The following is a 13,871-nucleotide window of genomic DNA, read 5'->3' as shown; positions in this document are numbered from 1 at the left end:
TTTTTTTCTTTTTGCTTTTACCACACAGTTTGACTTTACAAATTACAACTAATTATTATGAGTGTGACACTGTAATTATACTGGATTAAATCAAAGAAACTTTCTTATGTTCCAGGTATGAAACAGTTGACAGGTAACCAACTGGTCTTGGAGGTCCTGAGATTGTTGGCTGCAGTGTGGGTGGCTCAGATCCTGCCAGCCAGCTCCCATGGAGGGTGTCACGGTGGCTTTAGAAGTACGTGCTGGGCGTGAAGTAGCTGTCGGGGGGGGGGGGGTCCATATGGCATGCAGGTAGGTGTGCCACTTGCTCCGTCAGCCAGCACGCACAGGACTAGCATCGCATTGCGCATGAACGGCAGATACATGTGGGCTGCATGATAAAAGTGCTGATCAGGTAGATAAGGTCTTGCCGTGCCTCAGTATTAATAGCGGATTACGTTTCTTACTCCACCGAACGTGTGTGTATACTGTGAGAGCCTGCCATGCAGAAACAGACTGTCTGGGATTCCTCTAACAATTATAGGATGTGTATGTGCTTGTAGTTAATGAAGAGATAACAATCCAGCATTCATCCACTGACCCTCCAGCTGCTTACGCACTACAGGCTGCTGGGTAATACTGTACTTGAGGCATTTGTGTTTATTACTACTGATGTTATTTTTTATGCTTCTCTATCAACGGGGAAAAAAGAGCAATAATTTGAGATTTGCATTTGAGCATTCATGCTGGATAAATATTACTAAATTCAACTAAGGTAAGATGTAGTAATTATTACTTTTCATTCTTTCCCTGTTTACTTTTTTAAATCTATGTACATCTATATATTATATATGCAGGGTTTTAACATGAGCAGGTGTGTGTGGTTTATATGCAGGACTATTGCAGTTCCCTAACAGGGCCGTACTAGTCAAAAAGCATCGCACTGTCACACGTGAGGCATTTATCTGTGTTTAAAGTGTGCGTTTTGTGCACTTTTTTCAAGGGTAGAAATGTCTTTCTGTAGTTACAGCTTTATATGTTTCATTTGCAGGAGTGTAGCATTATGCTTATTTTTAGTTAAAGCTGTATTAATCCTCATCTCTAAATAGCTCCTGAGCTAGGCAGAGAGCTTTCAGTCAGTCAATATCCCCCCCCCCAACCCCCCAGATGTTTCCTTGGTCAGCAGTGCTCTCTGCAGCACCCAAAGTACCAGGCCAGCGCTCCACAGAAGAACTGGTCACCAACACACTCATGCTGGAGCTTGGGGCCCTGGTGAAGAGGGCGGAGCGGATCCGCCAGGAGCGGGCGATGCAGATCCGTCGCCGTGGCTCTGCCGTGGACTACACCTGGCTGGCCGACTCCAGCCCCAAGCTGACCTTTGAGATCTCCCCCGGGGAGGTGCTGGACCTGCAGAACCTGTGCGCTAAAATCCCCCCATCCCAGTGCGGCCCCGTCGTTCTCAAGTAGGTGGAGTGCTTACAGTATGTCAGTGACAGAATGATCACGCCAGTACCTTCCATTCTGTAACAGGAGGCAGATATTCGCTGCCCCACAAGCTGGACAAACTGATGTTACTAGTTAAGATGGGGAATTTTGGATATATTCCAAGTTCCTGGGAATTACCATGAATATTATAGAAACGTTCTACCAGTGTCTTTCAATATATGGGAATTAATGTAAAATTTCCAGCATTTTGCTGCTTGAGGACCCCCAGATGCTCCCGGTAGCAAAAATGTGGACTGTCTGGCACTTCCTGAGGACTGGGATGAAACACACTGATCTAGACTAGGGTTGCAAAATGCTGGGAATTTTACATAAATTCCCATATATTGAGAAACACTGGTAGAATGTTTCCAAACAAACAAGTCTAAGAAATGTCTCCTGGATAAACTATAACTAAGATAGTTGTGTAATTTGTTTTCTCAATCTTGTATGAGTGTAAGGGGTAAAATTGTGAAACTAAAATGTCACCCGTCATATTTAACAGCTCTTAAAACTTCAAGTAGCATCTGGGGTTCTAAAAAAAAATACTCCCCCGTTTATTACTTACCATGACTACATACAATTGTAGAATTCCACTGAACAACTGCAAACCATCTGCACCGGTCACTTTATGTATCATTTGCACATAAATGGAAGAACTGCCTTATACTGTACCTTATGAATGATTCTTAAACCACTGTACTTCCCCTGTACATAAGAACATAAGAACATAAGAACATAAGAACATAAGAAATTTACAAACCATTCGGCCCATCAAGCTCGTTTGGGGAGAACTTAGCTAATATCTCAGAGTTGTTAAAATCTTATCTAGCTCTGATTTAAAGGAACCCATGGTTTTAGCTTCCACTACAATAGCAGGAAGACTATTCCATACTCTGACTACACGCTGTGTAAAGAAGTGCTTCCTCAAATTTGTTTTAAAATGTTCTCCCGCTAATTTCCACTTATGGCCACGAGTTCTAGTATTTAGACTAATATTGAAATAGTCATTTGGCTGAACAGCATCCAGACCCGTTAGAATCTTATAGACCTGAATCATATCCCCCCTTAGTCTCCTTTGCTCAAGGCTGAACAGATTCAGTTCCGCTAACCTCTCCTCGTAAGACATTCCTCTAAGACCAGGAATCATTCTCGTAGCTCTTCGTTGCACCTTTTCTAAGGCAGCAATGTCCTTCTTGAGGTATGGTGACCAAACCTGCACACAGTATTCTAGGTGGGGTCTTACCAAGGAATTATATAAGTGTAACATCACCTCCCTTGACTTAAACTCCACACATCTAGAGATATAACCCAACATTCTGTTCGCCTTTTTTATTGCTTCCCCACATTGGCGAGAGTGGGACATGGAAGCATCAACATACATACCGAGATCTTTCTCGTAATCAGCTACCTTTATTTCAGTGGAACCCATAAAATATCTGTACTGTATATTTCTGCTCCCTGCATGGATTACCTTACATTTATCTGTGTTAAATTTCATCTGCCAAGTATCAGCCCATTCGCTAATTAAATTCAGATCCCGTTGAAGCCTCTCTGCTGCTTGATTAGTATCTGCTACCCCGCCCACCTTAGTGTCGTCTGCAAATTTAACCAGTTTACTGTATGTATTCGTGTCAATATCATTAATGTAAATTAGGAACAATAGTGGTCCTAAAATTGAACCCTGCGGTACCCCACTATAAACGGAGGCCCACTGTGACATAGTGCCTCTAATAACTACTCGCTGCTTCCTATCAGTTAGCCAGTTTTTGATCCAAGCTGCCACAGTTCCTAAAATTCCTGCAGCTTTAAGCTTTAACAAGAGCCGTTTGTGGGGGACAACATCAAAGGCTTTCTGGAAATCTAAGTAAATCACTTTGTAAGCTGTTTATAGTAAGACCTGCAGCACAGCCCTTTTCAAAAGTTGCACTATTTGTGCAGCTTATTTATTCCTTATTGGCTTGTTTTGTGGGTTTTAATTGAATTACATATTTTCAGCATTCAGCTTTTCTTATGCCCATGAAGCTACGGTGCCCTAAGATCAAATGTTCTCCCCAGACCTGCTGAGGGCAGAACCAAATGTTCATGACTTCCTCTTTTGGTGCTTTTCCACTGGCATACAGGAACCAGGCCATACCTGACCCGTACCTCAAAGAGACACTAGTTCTACAGCAAGGTTCCACTTCGATTTTCCACTGCAGCTGGGTCGGCTCAGTAAAGGTATTGCCAGGTTTGGAGAGCAGCAGTGAAGTAAAACTGAAGATACGCTTGTTTACTGTTCACACCGTGTACATCATGGGTAACTACGTGCTAATTTCCACTAGCACATCTGTTAGTATCAGCGTGCTATGTTAGCATTAATCGCTAGCATAATTAGCATTATCTTGGATAAATTCGCATTATGAATCCATTCCATTCAGCCATTCTGTAGTACTACATTAGTAAGTTAGTATTACTAATAAGCAGGGCGATGTCAGCATGGGTACGGATTAGGTACAGCTCACATAATTTACAATGGAAAACCATCTCTTCCTGGTACGACTTGGGTATGCCTGTTCTTGGTGGTGGAGGAAAAGCACCATTTGTCTCCTGTTTGTCCCACCACACCCACCCCTTCTCTCCCTGCTCAAAAGGCTGCCAATTGTTGCTAGACGGACTGAACGTTCTCCAACTTGCTCCATCTTTATCTCCAGGTTCAGGAAGCTGGTGGCTGAGTTTGAGCCTGACGTTCATGAAGTGCCCAGCCTTTTCCGCTCGTTGCTGCGCGACTGCCTCGACGAGGAGGAAGAGCGGGACCTGAGCGGCGCCGAGATGCAGGCTAGGGCCAGCCGCTGGAGCACGCAGCGCAGCAGGAGCCTCTCCTTCGTCTCCTTCCGCTCCAGGTTCCTCATTAACCCCTTCAAGGGCGTGGCCTTAGGGGGCTCACGCAACAACCTGCAGGAGGGGGCGATGTGGATGGACGAGGAGGTGGAAGGGGATCCGAACCGGTCCGTGCCGGCTGTGAGGAGAGGGAGGAGCAGGAGCATGCCAGATATCACCCAAATGGAGGACAGAAGCTAGTGCCGAAGGAGGAACTACAATACTGTGCAAAAGTCTTAGGCAGTCAAAAGAAATGTTGAAAGTTGATAGTAGGATAATAAGTATATATCTGCTCAGAACGAAAACATATTTTGACATTAGAATATATGCACATTCGGAGTAACACAATGAAAACTAACAGGGATTTCTTTTGTTTTCTAAAAAGTTACTGAGATCCAGCTGGCTGCCTATATGAACAGCTTCAGTTCCCAAACCTCTCCTCAGGGGCACCCCAGCCATTCCATGTGTTTGTTCAGCAATGTCACCACAAGCTTATTTGATTTATTAACTAAATACGCTTTAAAAGTCAGTGAGGTATTGATAAGTCGCGTCAAAGACTACATGGGCGTATTGGATGGCTGCTGCAAACACTTTGGTGACTATAGGAGAGATCTGACGTGGGTAAGCTAACACACTTTTACAGACATATTATCATAGTTTTACACAAGCATGAAGGTCATTTAAACATTTTCTTTTACTGTCTAAGGCTTTCGCACAGTATCGTATGTGGGTTCAAAATGTAGAGACAAGACATGTCAGTAGCCAGGGAAGGACAGACAGAAAAGCCAGCAGGTTGTGACACACATTCTTGTTTCTACGACGATATTCACATCAGAGATCACATGGAGTGTACAGAAAACTAAGGAAGACGTGCAAAGACAGCACCTTTGCACCAACCGTGATACAGCACACTAACGGCGCAGATTCATAAACACGTGATTTAAAAACAAACCAATACGAGGGTTATATTCATTAAGTTACTAGCTTCTGAACACAGTTTAAAAATCCCAGCAGTATTCAAGCAAATAATTTATAGTACTTGTCAAATTTAAATAAAAATATTTTTGTGAATATTAAAGCAATACAGAATGTAATGCATTGTTGTCTGATTGTTGCAGAAATACACTTAGGATGAGAATAAATAGGTACTGCAGCCCTATTGCCTCTGTGTGCTTCACACTTTAGACGACCTGAATAGAAACCAGCAGCTTTTCTTGGAGACAGTGACGCCACACAGTCAGATGCGCAGCACTTCGGCCACGACGCATCAGAGACTGCAAACAGCTTACGGTGAATTAAATGGGGAACACGGCCTACCATCAAAAGTCAGATGGATGGGCCACCAACTCAGAAACCATTCAATGCATCTGAGTGGAGAAGAACAATCCATGTCAATGCATATCAAGTGTCATGAGTTTTGCCCAGTCAATGAATCATAAATGGGCTTGAAGTGTGGGAGGTACAATCATTCAGGCTTATAGCTTTTTTTTTTTCCTCAGAAAACTAATAATGGAGCACATAGGAAATAACACAGCATTTTGCACTCTCAAGATGATTCCAGGTTTCCTTTGAAACATGAACTACTAAATCCATGCTCAACTATCTTTATGTTTTTTTACATACAATTAGTATCTCCCCACTAATCTTAAACTAGGCTGTAGAGAGCTATAAGGAACATTTAAGTATTCTAAAAATAAAATTGATTAAAATAGTCCCCAAGACACTGTAATAGCATTTTTAAAAGGTTAAAAAAGACAACATACACAATCAGTGCAGAACAGCACAACAAACATATTCCAGCTCATTTTAATATTTACATGTTTTTAATAATTATCTGTAGTTTGTACACTACAAGCAGGAGCTAGAGTCAAACAGGAGAGGTGTGATAAAAAGACGGTCCTTACTGACACAAAAAAAACCCTCCTGCAATATTATGCTGTTCTTTAATGCAGCATTCCCCAACCAGCTTCCCCGGAAACCCCAGATGGTCCATCTTTTTGCTCCATCCAGCTCCCAGTAGAGAGCAAAAACGTGGACTATCTGGGGTTTCCCAGGGGCCGGGTTGGGAAACACTGGTTTAATTCACAGTTGTTCTTCAGAGGGAGAGGTAGAAATTAGAAAATGACAGGAGGATGACCTAGAAAGATCCAGACAAAATGATTAGCAGTTATACATCCAGACACATTGTTACCCTTCACTCTTGGGTTCAAAATGTCCCTTGAGTAACTTCTCCAAGGTCTGACAGTCAAGAAATTTACACAACATATTTACCACTATATACCTAAATGAGTAACTCCTTCCCTCTCATTTGGCCTCCACACTTTTCTCCATCATTCAAACTTATTCTGCAACTAACCTTAACCATCCACCAAATATATATACAAATTAGCTTACAGTCTTCAAAATGTGACATTCTCCATTATGTACATTTCAGCCCAGGGTGTGGCATTCATGGACTGAACCAGCAGAGGAAGGGGAGGGACTAATTGTTAAAAATCATCCAGGATATCTCCCGCTTCCCAAACTGCTGTATCCATGCCAATCTATCCCCTTGCTTCAGAATTCTTAAGTGTACCAAGTGCCACAGACACACAGTAACAGTTAACGAAAGCTTACAGTGGTGCACATATACAAACTGAGGAAAAGATCAGATACACAGAGTCATCCTGTATAAGAATACGTAAGATTTAAAAATGGGCATACTTCAAATGTGAAGCTGATGTATTTTAAAAGTACGTTAATTTTAGGCCAATTTGAGGCAACTGTCGGGGGTAGTACCGCTTGAGGCCCCTCGTCCACACTTAACAGGCTATTCGTAAAAATTTTGCATTAAGTTTTGCAACAGACTGGAGAGGAGGGACATGAGTGCAGAGTCCAAATCCTGACAATGTCACAGAAGTGGCAATGTAGCCTCTGTAGAGCTCTGCTTGTTCAGTTAACTGCTTAAAATGGCAGCTTGATGGTGGATTCTGAACCCACTCCCACACTCTGAAGCCATGCTGATTACCTGAGGAGGTTGCCAAGTAACAAATAACCACTATGTACCATGTGCCACTTTGACACATGTAAAGATAGGTGTGTGGAGCCTGGAGTTACAGGTGAGAGTCAGGATGCAGGCTGAGATGTGTGCGAATAGAGCCATCGCTGCAGATCCCAACCCTTTAATGCCAATTTACTCTCCATCCCCATCTTCTGTCTTTTCCTCAGTCATTCTACAAAGCAGGAATGTTCCTCTGTTGAAAAAAATCTAATTTAAGTTACAATAGTAACCTTAAATAATTCAAATACAGGGAGCAAGTCCAGCAACAGGCCTAAACTTCATAAATAAAACCACAAAGGTCATGTCAACTACCTGACAGCACTAAACAAAAACATTATTACACTGTTTTTAACTCAAGACAAACCAATGAGCAAAAATGGATTTACAAGCTCTGTAAATGTTCATAAAAAAGAAGACATCAAAGGGAGACGATGGCAGAGCATAACACTCCAGGATTTGGGTAAATCACTCCACATGTGTTTTTCCATTTGGAAAAGCTACATCAGCTTCTGTCTTGTGTGGTATGGGATACACCACCTAACTTTATGCTCAACTGTCAAAGATGACCCCTAAACAAATATATAGAGTAATGGTAGATATTTTCACCACTGCCGCATTTGGAAAATGAATAAATACAAAAAAAAGTGCCAATCTATTGGAGTGTTACACGTATAATATTTCAGAATCCTGTGCTCCTTATGAAAACCTTAAATATGGGACCTTTAGATGAATTGCTTATGTCACTGTAAAGGTTATGTGTAAATCCTAATATTTATTAGGCGGAATCACTTTTCAAAAGGTCAGGAAAAAAGAATAAATATATGTCTGAGTGTTACGCACATGGAATTTCATAACCCAAAGTCCCTTATCAAAAACTTCCTATTTTAGAGGAAGAATTACTTATGTCACTGTTAAGGTTATGTATAAACCTTACAATTTATTATGGGGGTCCAATGGTATATGAAAATTCTAAAAAGTCACATAACGATAAATAAAAATAAAAATCAAAACACAAGCTTGGCCAGTTTCCCCAAAAACAGCAGCTTTCAAAATGTTTACCCTCTGAGAGAAAGAGGTCGAGATCATTAGCCACAAAAAAGAAGTCTGTGAATGTACAGAAAGTTCTTGTGTCCAAAACCCTTCAAAAGCTAAAGAGGCTTCATCATTCTCACTCACTGTCACTTTCACACACCCTCATAAGAGCTGCCCACACTCTCATCTTCCTCCTTTCACTCCTCTCTCCTTCCGGTATGTGTGACTGTGCGCACCCCATACCCCCCCCGATGCATCCCTCCGCCACCCGATCCCTCTTCAGGCGAAGAAGACGACAAAGACAATAAAGAACACCATCAGGATGAAGAAAATCTTGATCAGCAGCCAGCGGTTGGAGGAGACGGACTGGAAGTACTTAAGGATCTCTGCGTGGGCAGCCTCCACGTTGAGCTGACTGTCTTCTACATTAGCATCAATTCTGAGAAAGCAGGAAAACGGAAAGCATGACAGCTGGAGCAAAAGACCCAAATGCCCAAGGATAAACACTCCAATGGCTCAAAATGTGTTAAACATAGTTTGCAAACAGCCAAAGTCAAGCACTGCCTTTCAAGGACCTGTACCTACATTCCTCCTCTCCTCCCCTCCCGGACTCTAAACCCCAAATCCACTCTCACACCCTCTGTCTTCTAACCCGTCCCCTTCAGAGTGGCCTCCTTTCACAATACATCCCACTACTGACCCACCTCTGCACCATCTCCTCCTGCTCCTTGACCATGTGTGCCAGCTGCTGGAAGATGGAGCCCAGTTCCACAATGGTGGACTCGATGTTCTGCATGGTGTCAGCTCGGCTCTGGATATACGACTCCTAAAGAGGGCCAGTGCACAGACTCAGTAGCAAAGAAGCCGATAATGACTAGTAATCTATGACCCCTCCCATCCCAAATTTTACAGCATGTTTTCAAGAAGGGGAAACTACACAACAGGTCAATAAAGGTTATAACAGAACCGGTCAGTGTCTGAAATGCATCCCACAGTTTAACACACATTCTTTGAAGCACAACGACCATCATGATACCAGATCTTGAAGGTACCTGTTCATCTATGAGCTGAAGCTGCTGACTGGCACGGGGGTCCATGTCTATGGAGACCTCATTCGATCTTCTCGATTCATCCTGCATCAACACTGAACTCTCTGAAGAAGTTGGAAAAAGGAGAAGAGAGACCTCATGGGACACGTTACAATAAGCAGACAAGCAACTGAAGAAGCTCAGGATGGACAGAAACAAGGTCAGATGAGGAGCAGAAATATGAATAAACTTCAGTCTGATCCAACCGCAGTTTGATTTTTTTTTCCTAGTTTCCACAGATATGCTAAAGGTGATCACCAGAAGCTTAAACCAAAACTATTAGTAAAAAGGTAAAAAAAAAAGGCTCATCTGCATATCTAGCTTAAACAACCTTATTCAGGTGTATTCACATGTGCACAATTTTAAAAGGTGAACTGTCAGTATACCGATGAAGCTAGAAGCCAACACTATTACTGAGAGGAAGCAGAGAGATGCAAGGTGATCTTACTGAAGCTGGCAGCATGTACAGCGGAAGCAGAGAGGGGAGCCTGAGAGAACTGCTCCCTCCTGCTGCGCTGCTGCTTCAGGTTCTGAGGGGAGGGGGACAGAGAGGGGAAATCCATCATGAGGGGACCAAGAGAGAGAACTATGGATAACTATGGTACTTTTACAGCGGTTAAAATAACAATACCAGTCCAAATACAGCTGTATATCTGGGTACAGCTTGAAAGGTTGCCAACCCCTAACCTATTGTAAACTTGGACATTTGCTATAAATCTTACTCGATTATGTTTTGGAGATGGACTGACACAAGCAAATCTATCTGGCCTGGTAGTGGTGTCAAAGAATATACACTTTAATTTTTTAATTTAATAGCAATGACATAACCAAGAACCAAAATTATGACCAGTCCAATTCAAATCATTGGTGGGTGAACTCATCATTGTGTCTTTCTGTCAGGAATACAGATCTGCACCTTTTTCACAACAAATTGCTCCCATGAAGTCTTACCTCTGTTCTGACTTCCAGTACTGATTTAAAGTCGTTCGACATAGACGCAAGCTTTGACTGCAAGGTTAGAGCAAAGAAGAGCCTAGTGAGAGTTTGCCAGCCTCAACAAGACCGCACACATTCCCCATAACGGTATATAAAATCTAATGAATAAAACGACAAGATACAGATAAACTGATAGGTAGTATGACAGAAAGACAGCAACACAGTTATTGGCAGGTTCTGGTCATGTGCTCATTGCCAGTGTTGATCCTGACCTGCAATGATACGACAATGCTGTTGGAATGCGTCTGCACGTGCTTGCCTTCCTGGCCGGTCCGAGACAGCCCCAACTGCTGCAGCTGTGCTATCTGCTTATTTAAGCTGTTGATATCCTGGGATGAAGATATTTACATTTCCCCATTCAGAAAACACTACTACCCAAAGCAGCTTACAGACTGAACATGGGCAAAACATTAAGAGGACAAAGACAGATCATAAAGACATACAGAATAATCCATGGGCTAGCCTGCACAAAAGCATATCATTACCATGGTTACACAGTGACAGATAATGTAGCAAGTGAAAGAATTAATGGAATTATTTCTAACTGGGGGGGGGGGGTCGGGAAAGATATCAGCCCCCCCAATGAGGAGAGGCCAGAATAAAGACTTTGGCACTTGTGTGCCCTTTGTTCTGCATTTTTCTTCCCATTTCCCTGTATTTTGTGCTGACAGTGCAGCCCACATACATGTGGAGGTTCGTGCACACAGCTGTAATATTATACTCAAACACAACGTATTGCCTCACCTGTTTAATGATATATGTTAACTCCTCAATCTCCACAGCTTTGTCATCAAACAAAGATTTCCTTTTGGCAACTAATTATAAAAGAAAGACATCATTGTATTTCAGGATTCACTTCATCTATGCATAAAAAAGCCACAGCACAAAATGTAATCATGAGGCAAAGAAACACAGGTCCTTACGTATAGTAAGCTTTTCCAGTTTGGCAAAAGTGTTACTCAAGTCTTTTCCAATTCTCCTACAAGAAGAGAGAGAGATAAAGATATTTATAGAAGGAATGTTTATATTACAGTTATATGACAATAATTGTAAAAATAGATTCAGTGTGTCAATAACCAAACATACAGAGCTAATGCTAAAAGGTTTATGCCTTGTTAATTATATTGCAATTAAGCATGAAAAGATATTCCATTCTCCACACAAAGTTTGCTGGCAAATGTGCACATGGGTGACATGCTCGCTAATTAATGTCATTTAACCTGGCCTCCCTCAACCTGTGTCAGGTACTTCATTAAATTAATATGAAATAACAGGTTCTACAGAGAATTCGACAGAAAAAAACTGGAAATGCAGGAAAACAGGAACTGACTTAGCCATCAGTGTGAAGTCACTGCGTTGCTTGATGACATTGAGAGCTGGCTTATTTGTCTGGATCCCATTCTATCCAGAGAGATTTGAGTTAAGCACAGAACCTGGCGCACACACCACGAAATACAGAAGGCAGGAACTAGCCAGCGTCTCACCTGTCGACCCTGCAGGGACTTGCATGCAGAGAGGAACTCTTGAGTCCTATCCCGGCAAGACATGGTGCTGGTGTTCGGCAGTGGGGCGGTGGCCAGGGTGGGTGTGTCTTGCAGATGGATCAGCTGCAACTTTGTGTGGGAGGCCCCAAGATACACCCCCTGCTCACTGGTATTAGGACCGTGGCGGCGATGTGTGATCATGAAGGTTCCACCACATCACCTGAGGTTAAAAGGAGAGCATAAGAGGTCCCACACAGTCCAGAGAACCCAAACTCACAGCAATGCCTTATCTGCAGGCCCCCAGCAATAACAGCTATAACAAATAGCAAATACAATAATAATGAACAGAAATAAAGTTGAAATTCCGTCCATGGGGATTTGTTTATATAATTTTTAAGTAAATAAACTGGGGACTTAACCGTGAAAGTCAGTACTACAAATTCACATCGAAATTCACACCCAGCAACACAAACCTGCTAACAACAGGCAGTACCAGCTAATTAAATGACCTATTCTACAAGAACCCAAAACCAGAAGTGGGGATGTCATTGACGGAGTTGGTATTAAATCACTAGGCAAAGCATGTATCGCTATTCGTTTAACTGAAACCTTCTAGAACTCAAAATGAAAACTTCATTGTACCAGACCGGTTATTAAACATTTTTTTCTGTTAACCGCTAAATTTCATGTTAAGTTTAATACTAAGTTCAGGATTTTAAAAACTGTATACGACTTTTCACCACTATTTACAATTTACTAGGTGCCTATATACTGTGGTTAAACTATTACACTCACAACCTACCACTTTCGCTTTAACGAGCCCGCCTCCAGCTTTACACATTTCTCATACACGTCTCTGTTACTAACTATCCCCGCCTACCCAGATTTAATCTCCTATCCTATTGGCAAACAATCCTATTACTCATAACTTACGCCTCTCTTCTTAAGAATGTGATTTGCTGAATTTCAAGTCAATCATATTAGCTTGCAACCACATTAAATGATTGGCTGTTTCAGAAATCGATAAAACGTTCTACGCGCCGGCGAAACTTGAAACTATGTAAAAAAAATACTTTACAAGCATAAAAATGATCAAACTTCAACCGATCACCGTGACAACAATGGATTAGCGCGTTACTTTTAACAATTTATCAAATGTGCTGTTTATCGGAAAGACAAAAGTGCGTTCGCTGGTAAAATATGATATTACGGTTCCGACCTAGCCGGCTAACTGTAAAAAACTCTGACATCTCCTTTATTTCTTATGAATACATTACTGTGAAGCGCAGGTGTACCGACAAACGTATTTAAGTAAGTGTGATTTAAAAGGCCAAGTTCTTACCGGTAAATCCTTGTTTCGCTCTATATAAGCAGAATCTCCCGTATCGGTGTTTGGGGATTCGCTCCGGTTCACTCCCCGGATGTTGACGTCACCGCCACGTCTACTAGTGCGCGTGTCCGCATCAGTTCTTTAGCACATGCACTGTGGGTGTCACATGATAACACGAAAACGGGTATTGTAGACGGGAAACTACCACCTAACAACAAATAATGACAAGAAACTGCGACATTTTTGTTATATTTTACACAAAAATGTACAGCGAAAATAAGAGATTATATGCAAGGAAAGCTAAATATTAAATTAAATGCCATTCCGTTTTTCAAGTATTAAATTATTTTTGCCAGCAGGTGTCCCCATCACCTACCTTTAGAAATAAGAAGAGGTGAGTTTAACCGCTAAGAAGCGCAATAATCCACTTGTCTTCTTTAATATTTACATAACTAAAGCCTATAGCAGCACGCTTATTTCATGAATACTATTGTTTTGATAAAAAATGCAAATTCTACAAAATAATTCTTTATCCGTAAAAATCGTTTAAACCAATAAAACTGGAAAATATTTTGTTTGTG

At 41.8% G+C, this 13,871-nt stretch overlaps 2 protein-coding genes across 4 annotated transcripts; one reads left to right on the top strand and one right to left on the bottom strand.

The window, feature by feature from the left end:
• The first annotated feature begins 567 nt into the window (after positions 1–567).
• LOC111843737 (protein RD3) lies at positions 568–5,477 on the top strand. Its single transcript, XM_023811550.2, has 3 exons — positions 568–754; positions 1,147–1,442; positions 4,155–5,477. Exons 2-3 carry the CDS (start codon positions 1,147–1,149, stop codon positions 4,519–4,521), a joined length of 663 nt encoding a protein of 220 aa, XP_023667318.1. The 5' UTR covers positions 568–754; the 3' UTR covers positions 4,522–5,477.
• Positions 5,478–6,110: 633 nt separating this feature from the next.
• On the bottom strand, positions 6,111–13,416 carry LOC111843736 (syntaxin-5-like). Of its 3 annotated transcripts, none has more exons than XM_023811547.2 (11): positions 13,303–13,416; positions 11,961–12,180; positions 11,807–11,877; positions 11,400–11,455; positions 11,221–11,291; positions 10,689–10,805; positions 10,432–10,488; positions 9,929–10,010; positions 9,445–9,545; positions 9,097–9,218; positions 6,111–8,831 (listed from the first exon to the last, which is right to left on the bottom strand). In XM_023811547.2, exons 2-11 carry the CDS (start codon positions 12,159–12,161, stop codon positions 8,672–8,674), a joined length of 1,038 nt encoding a protein of 345 aa, XP_023667315.1. In that variant the 5' UTR covers positions 12,162–12,180; positions 13,303–13,416; the 3' UTR covers positions 6,111–8,671. The 3 variants fall into 3 exon arrangements, with proteins under 3 accessions (XP_023667315.1, XP_023667317.1, XP_023667316.1); XM_023811549.2 differs by lacking the exon at positions 13,303–13,416 and adding an exon at positions 13,180–13,272; XM_023811548.2 differs by lacking the exon at positions 13,303–13,416 and adding an exon at positions 12,763–12,850.
• Positions 13,417–13,871: the final 455 nt, after the last annotated feature.

This window comes from Paramormyrops kingsleyae, chromosome 10 (genome assembly GCF_048594095.1).
Source record: "Paramormyrops kingsleyae isolate MSU_618 chromosome 10, PKINGS_0.4, whole genome shotgun sequence".
Taxonomy (NCBI): domain Eukaryota; kingdom Metazoa; phylum Chordata; class Actinopteri; order Osteoglossiformes; family Mormyridae; genus Paramormyrops; species Paramormyrops kingsleyae.
Note: the sequence above shows the minus strand (reverse complement) of the source record. Positions and strands in the feature narration are given on the sequence as shown.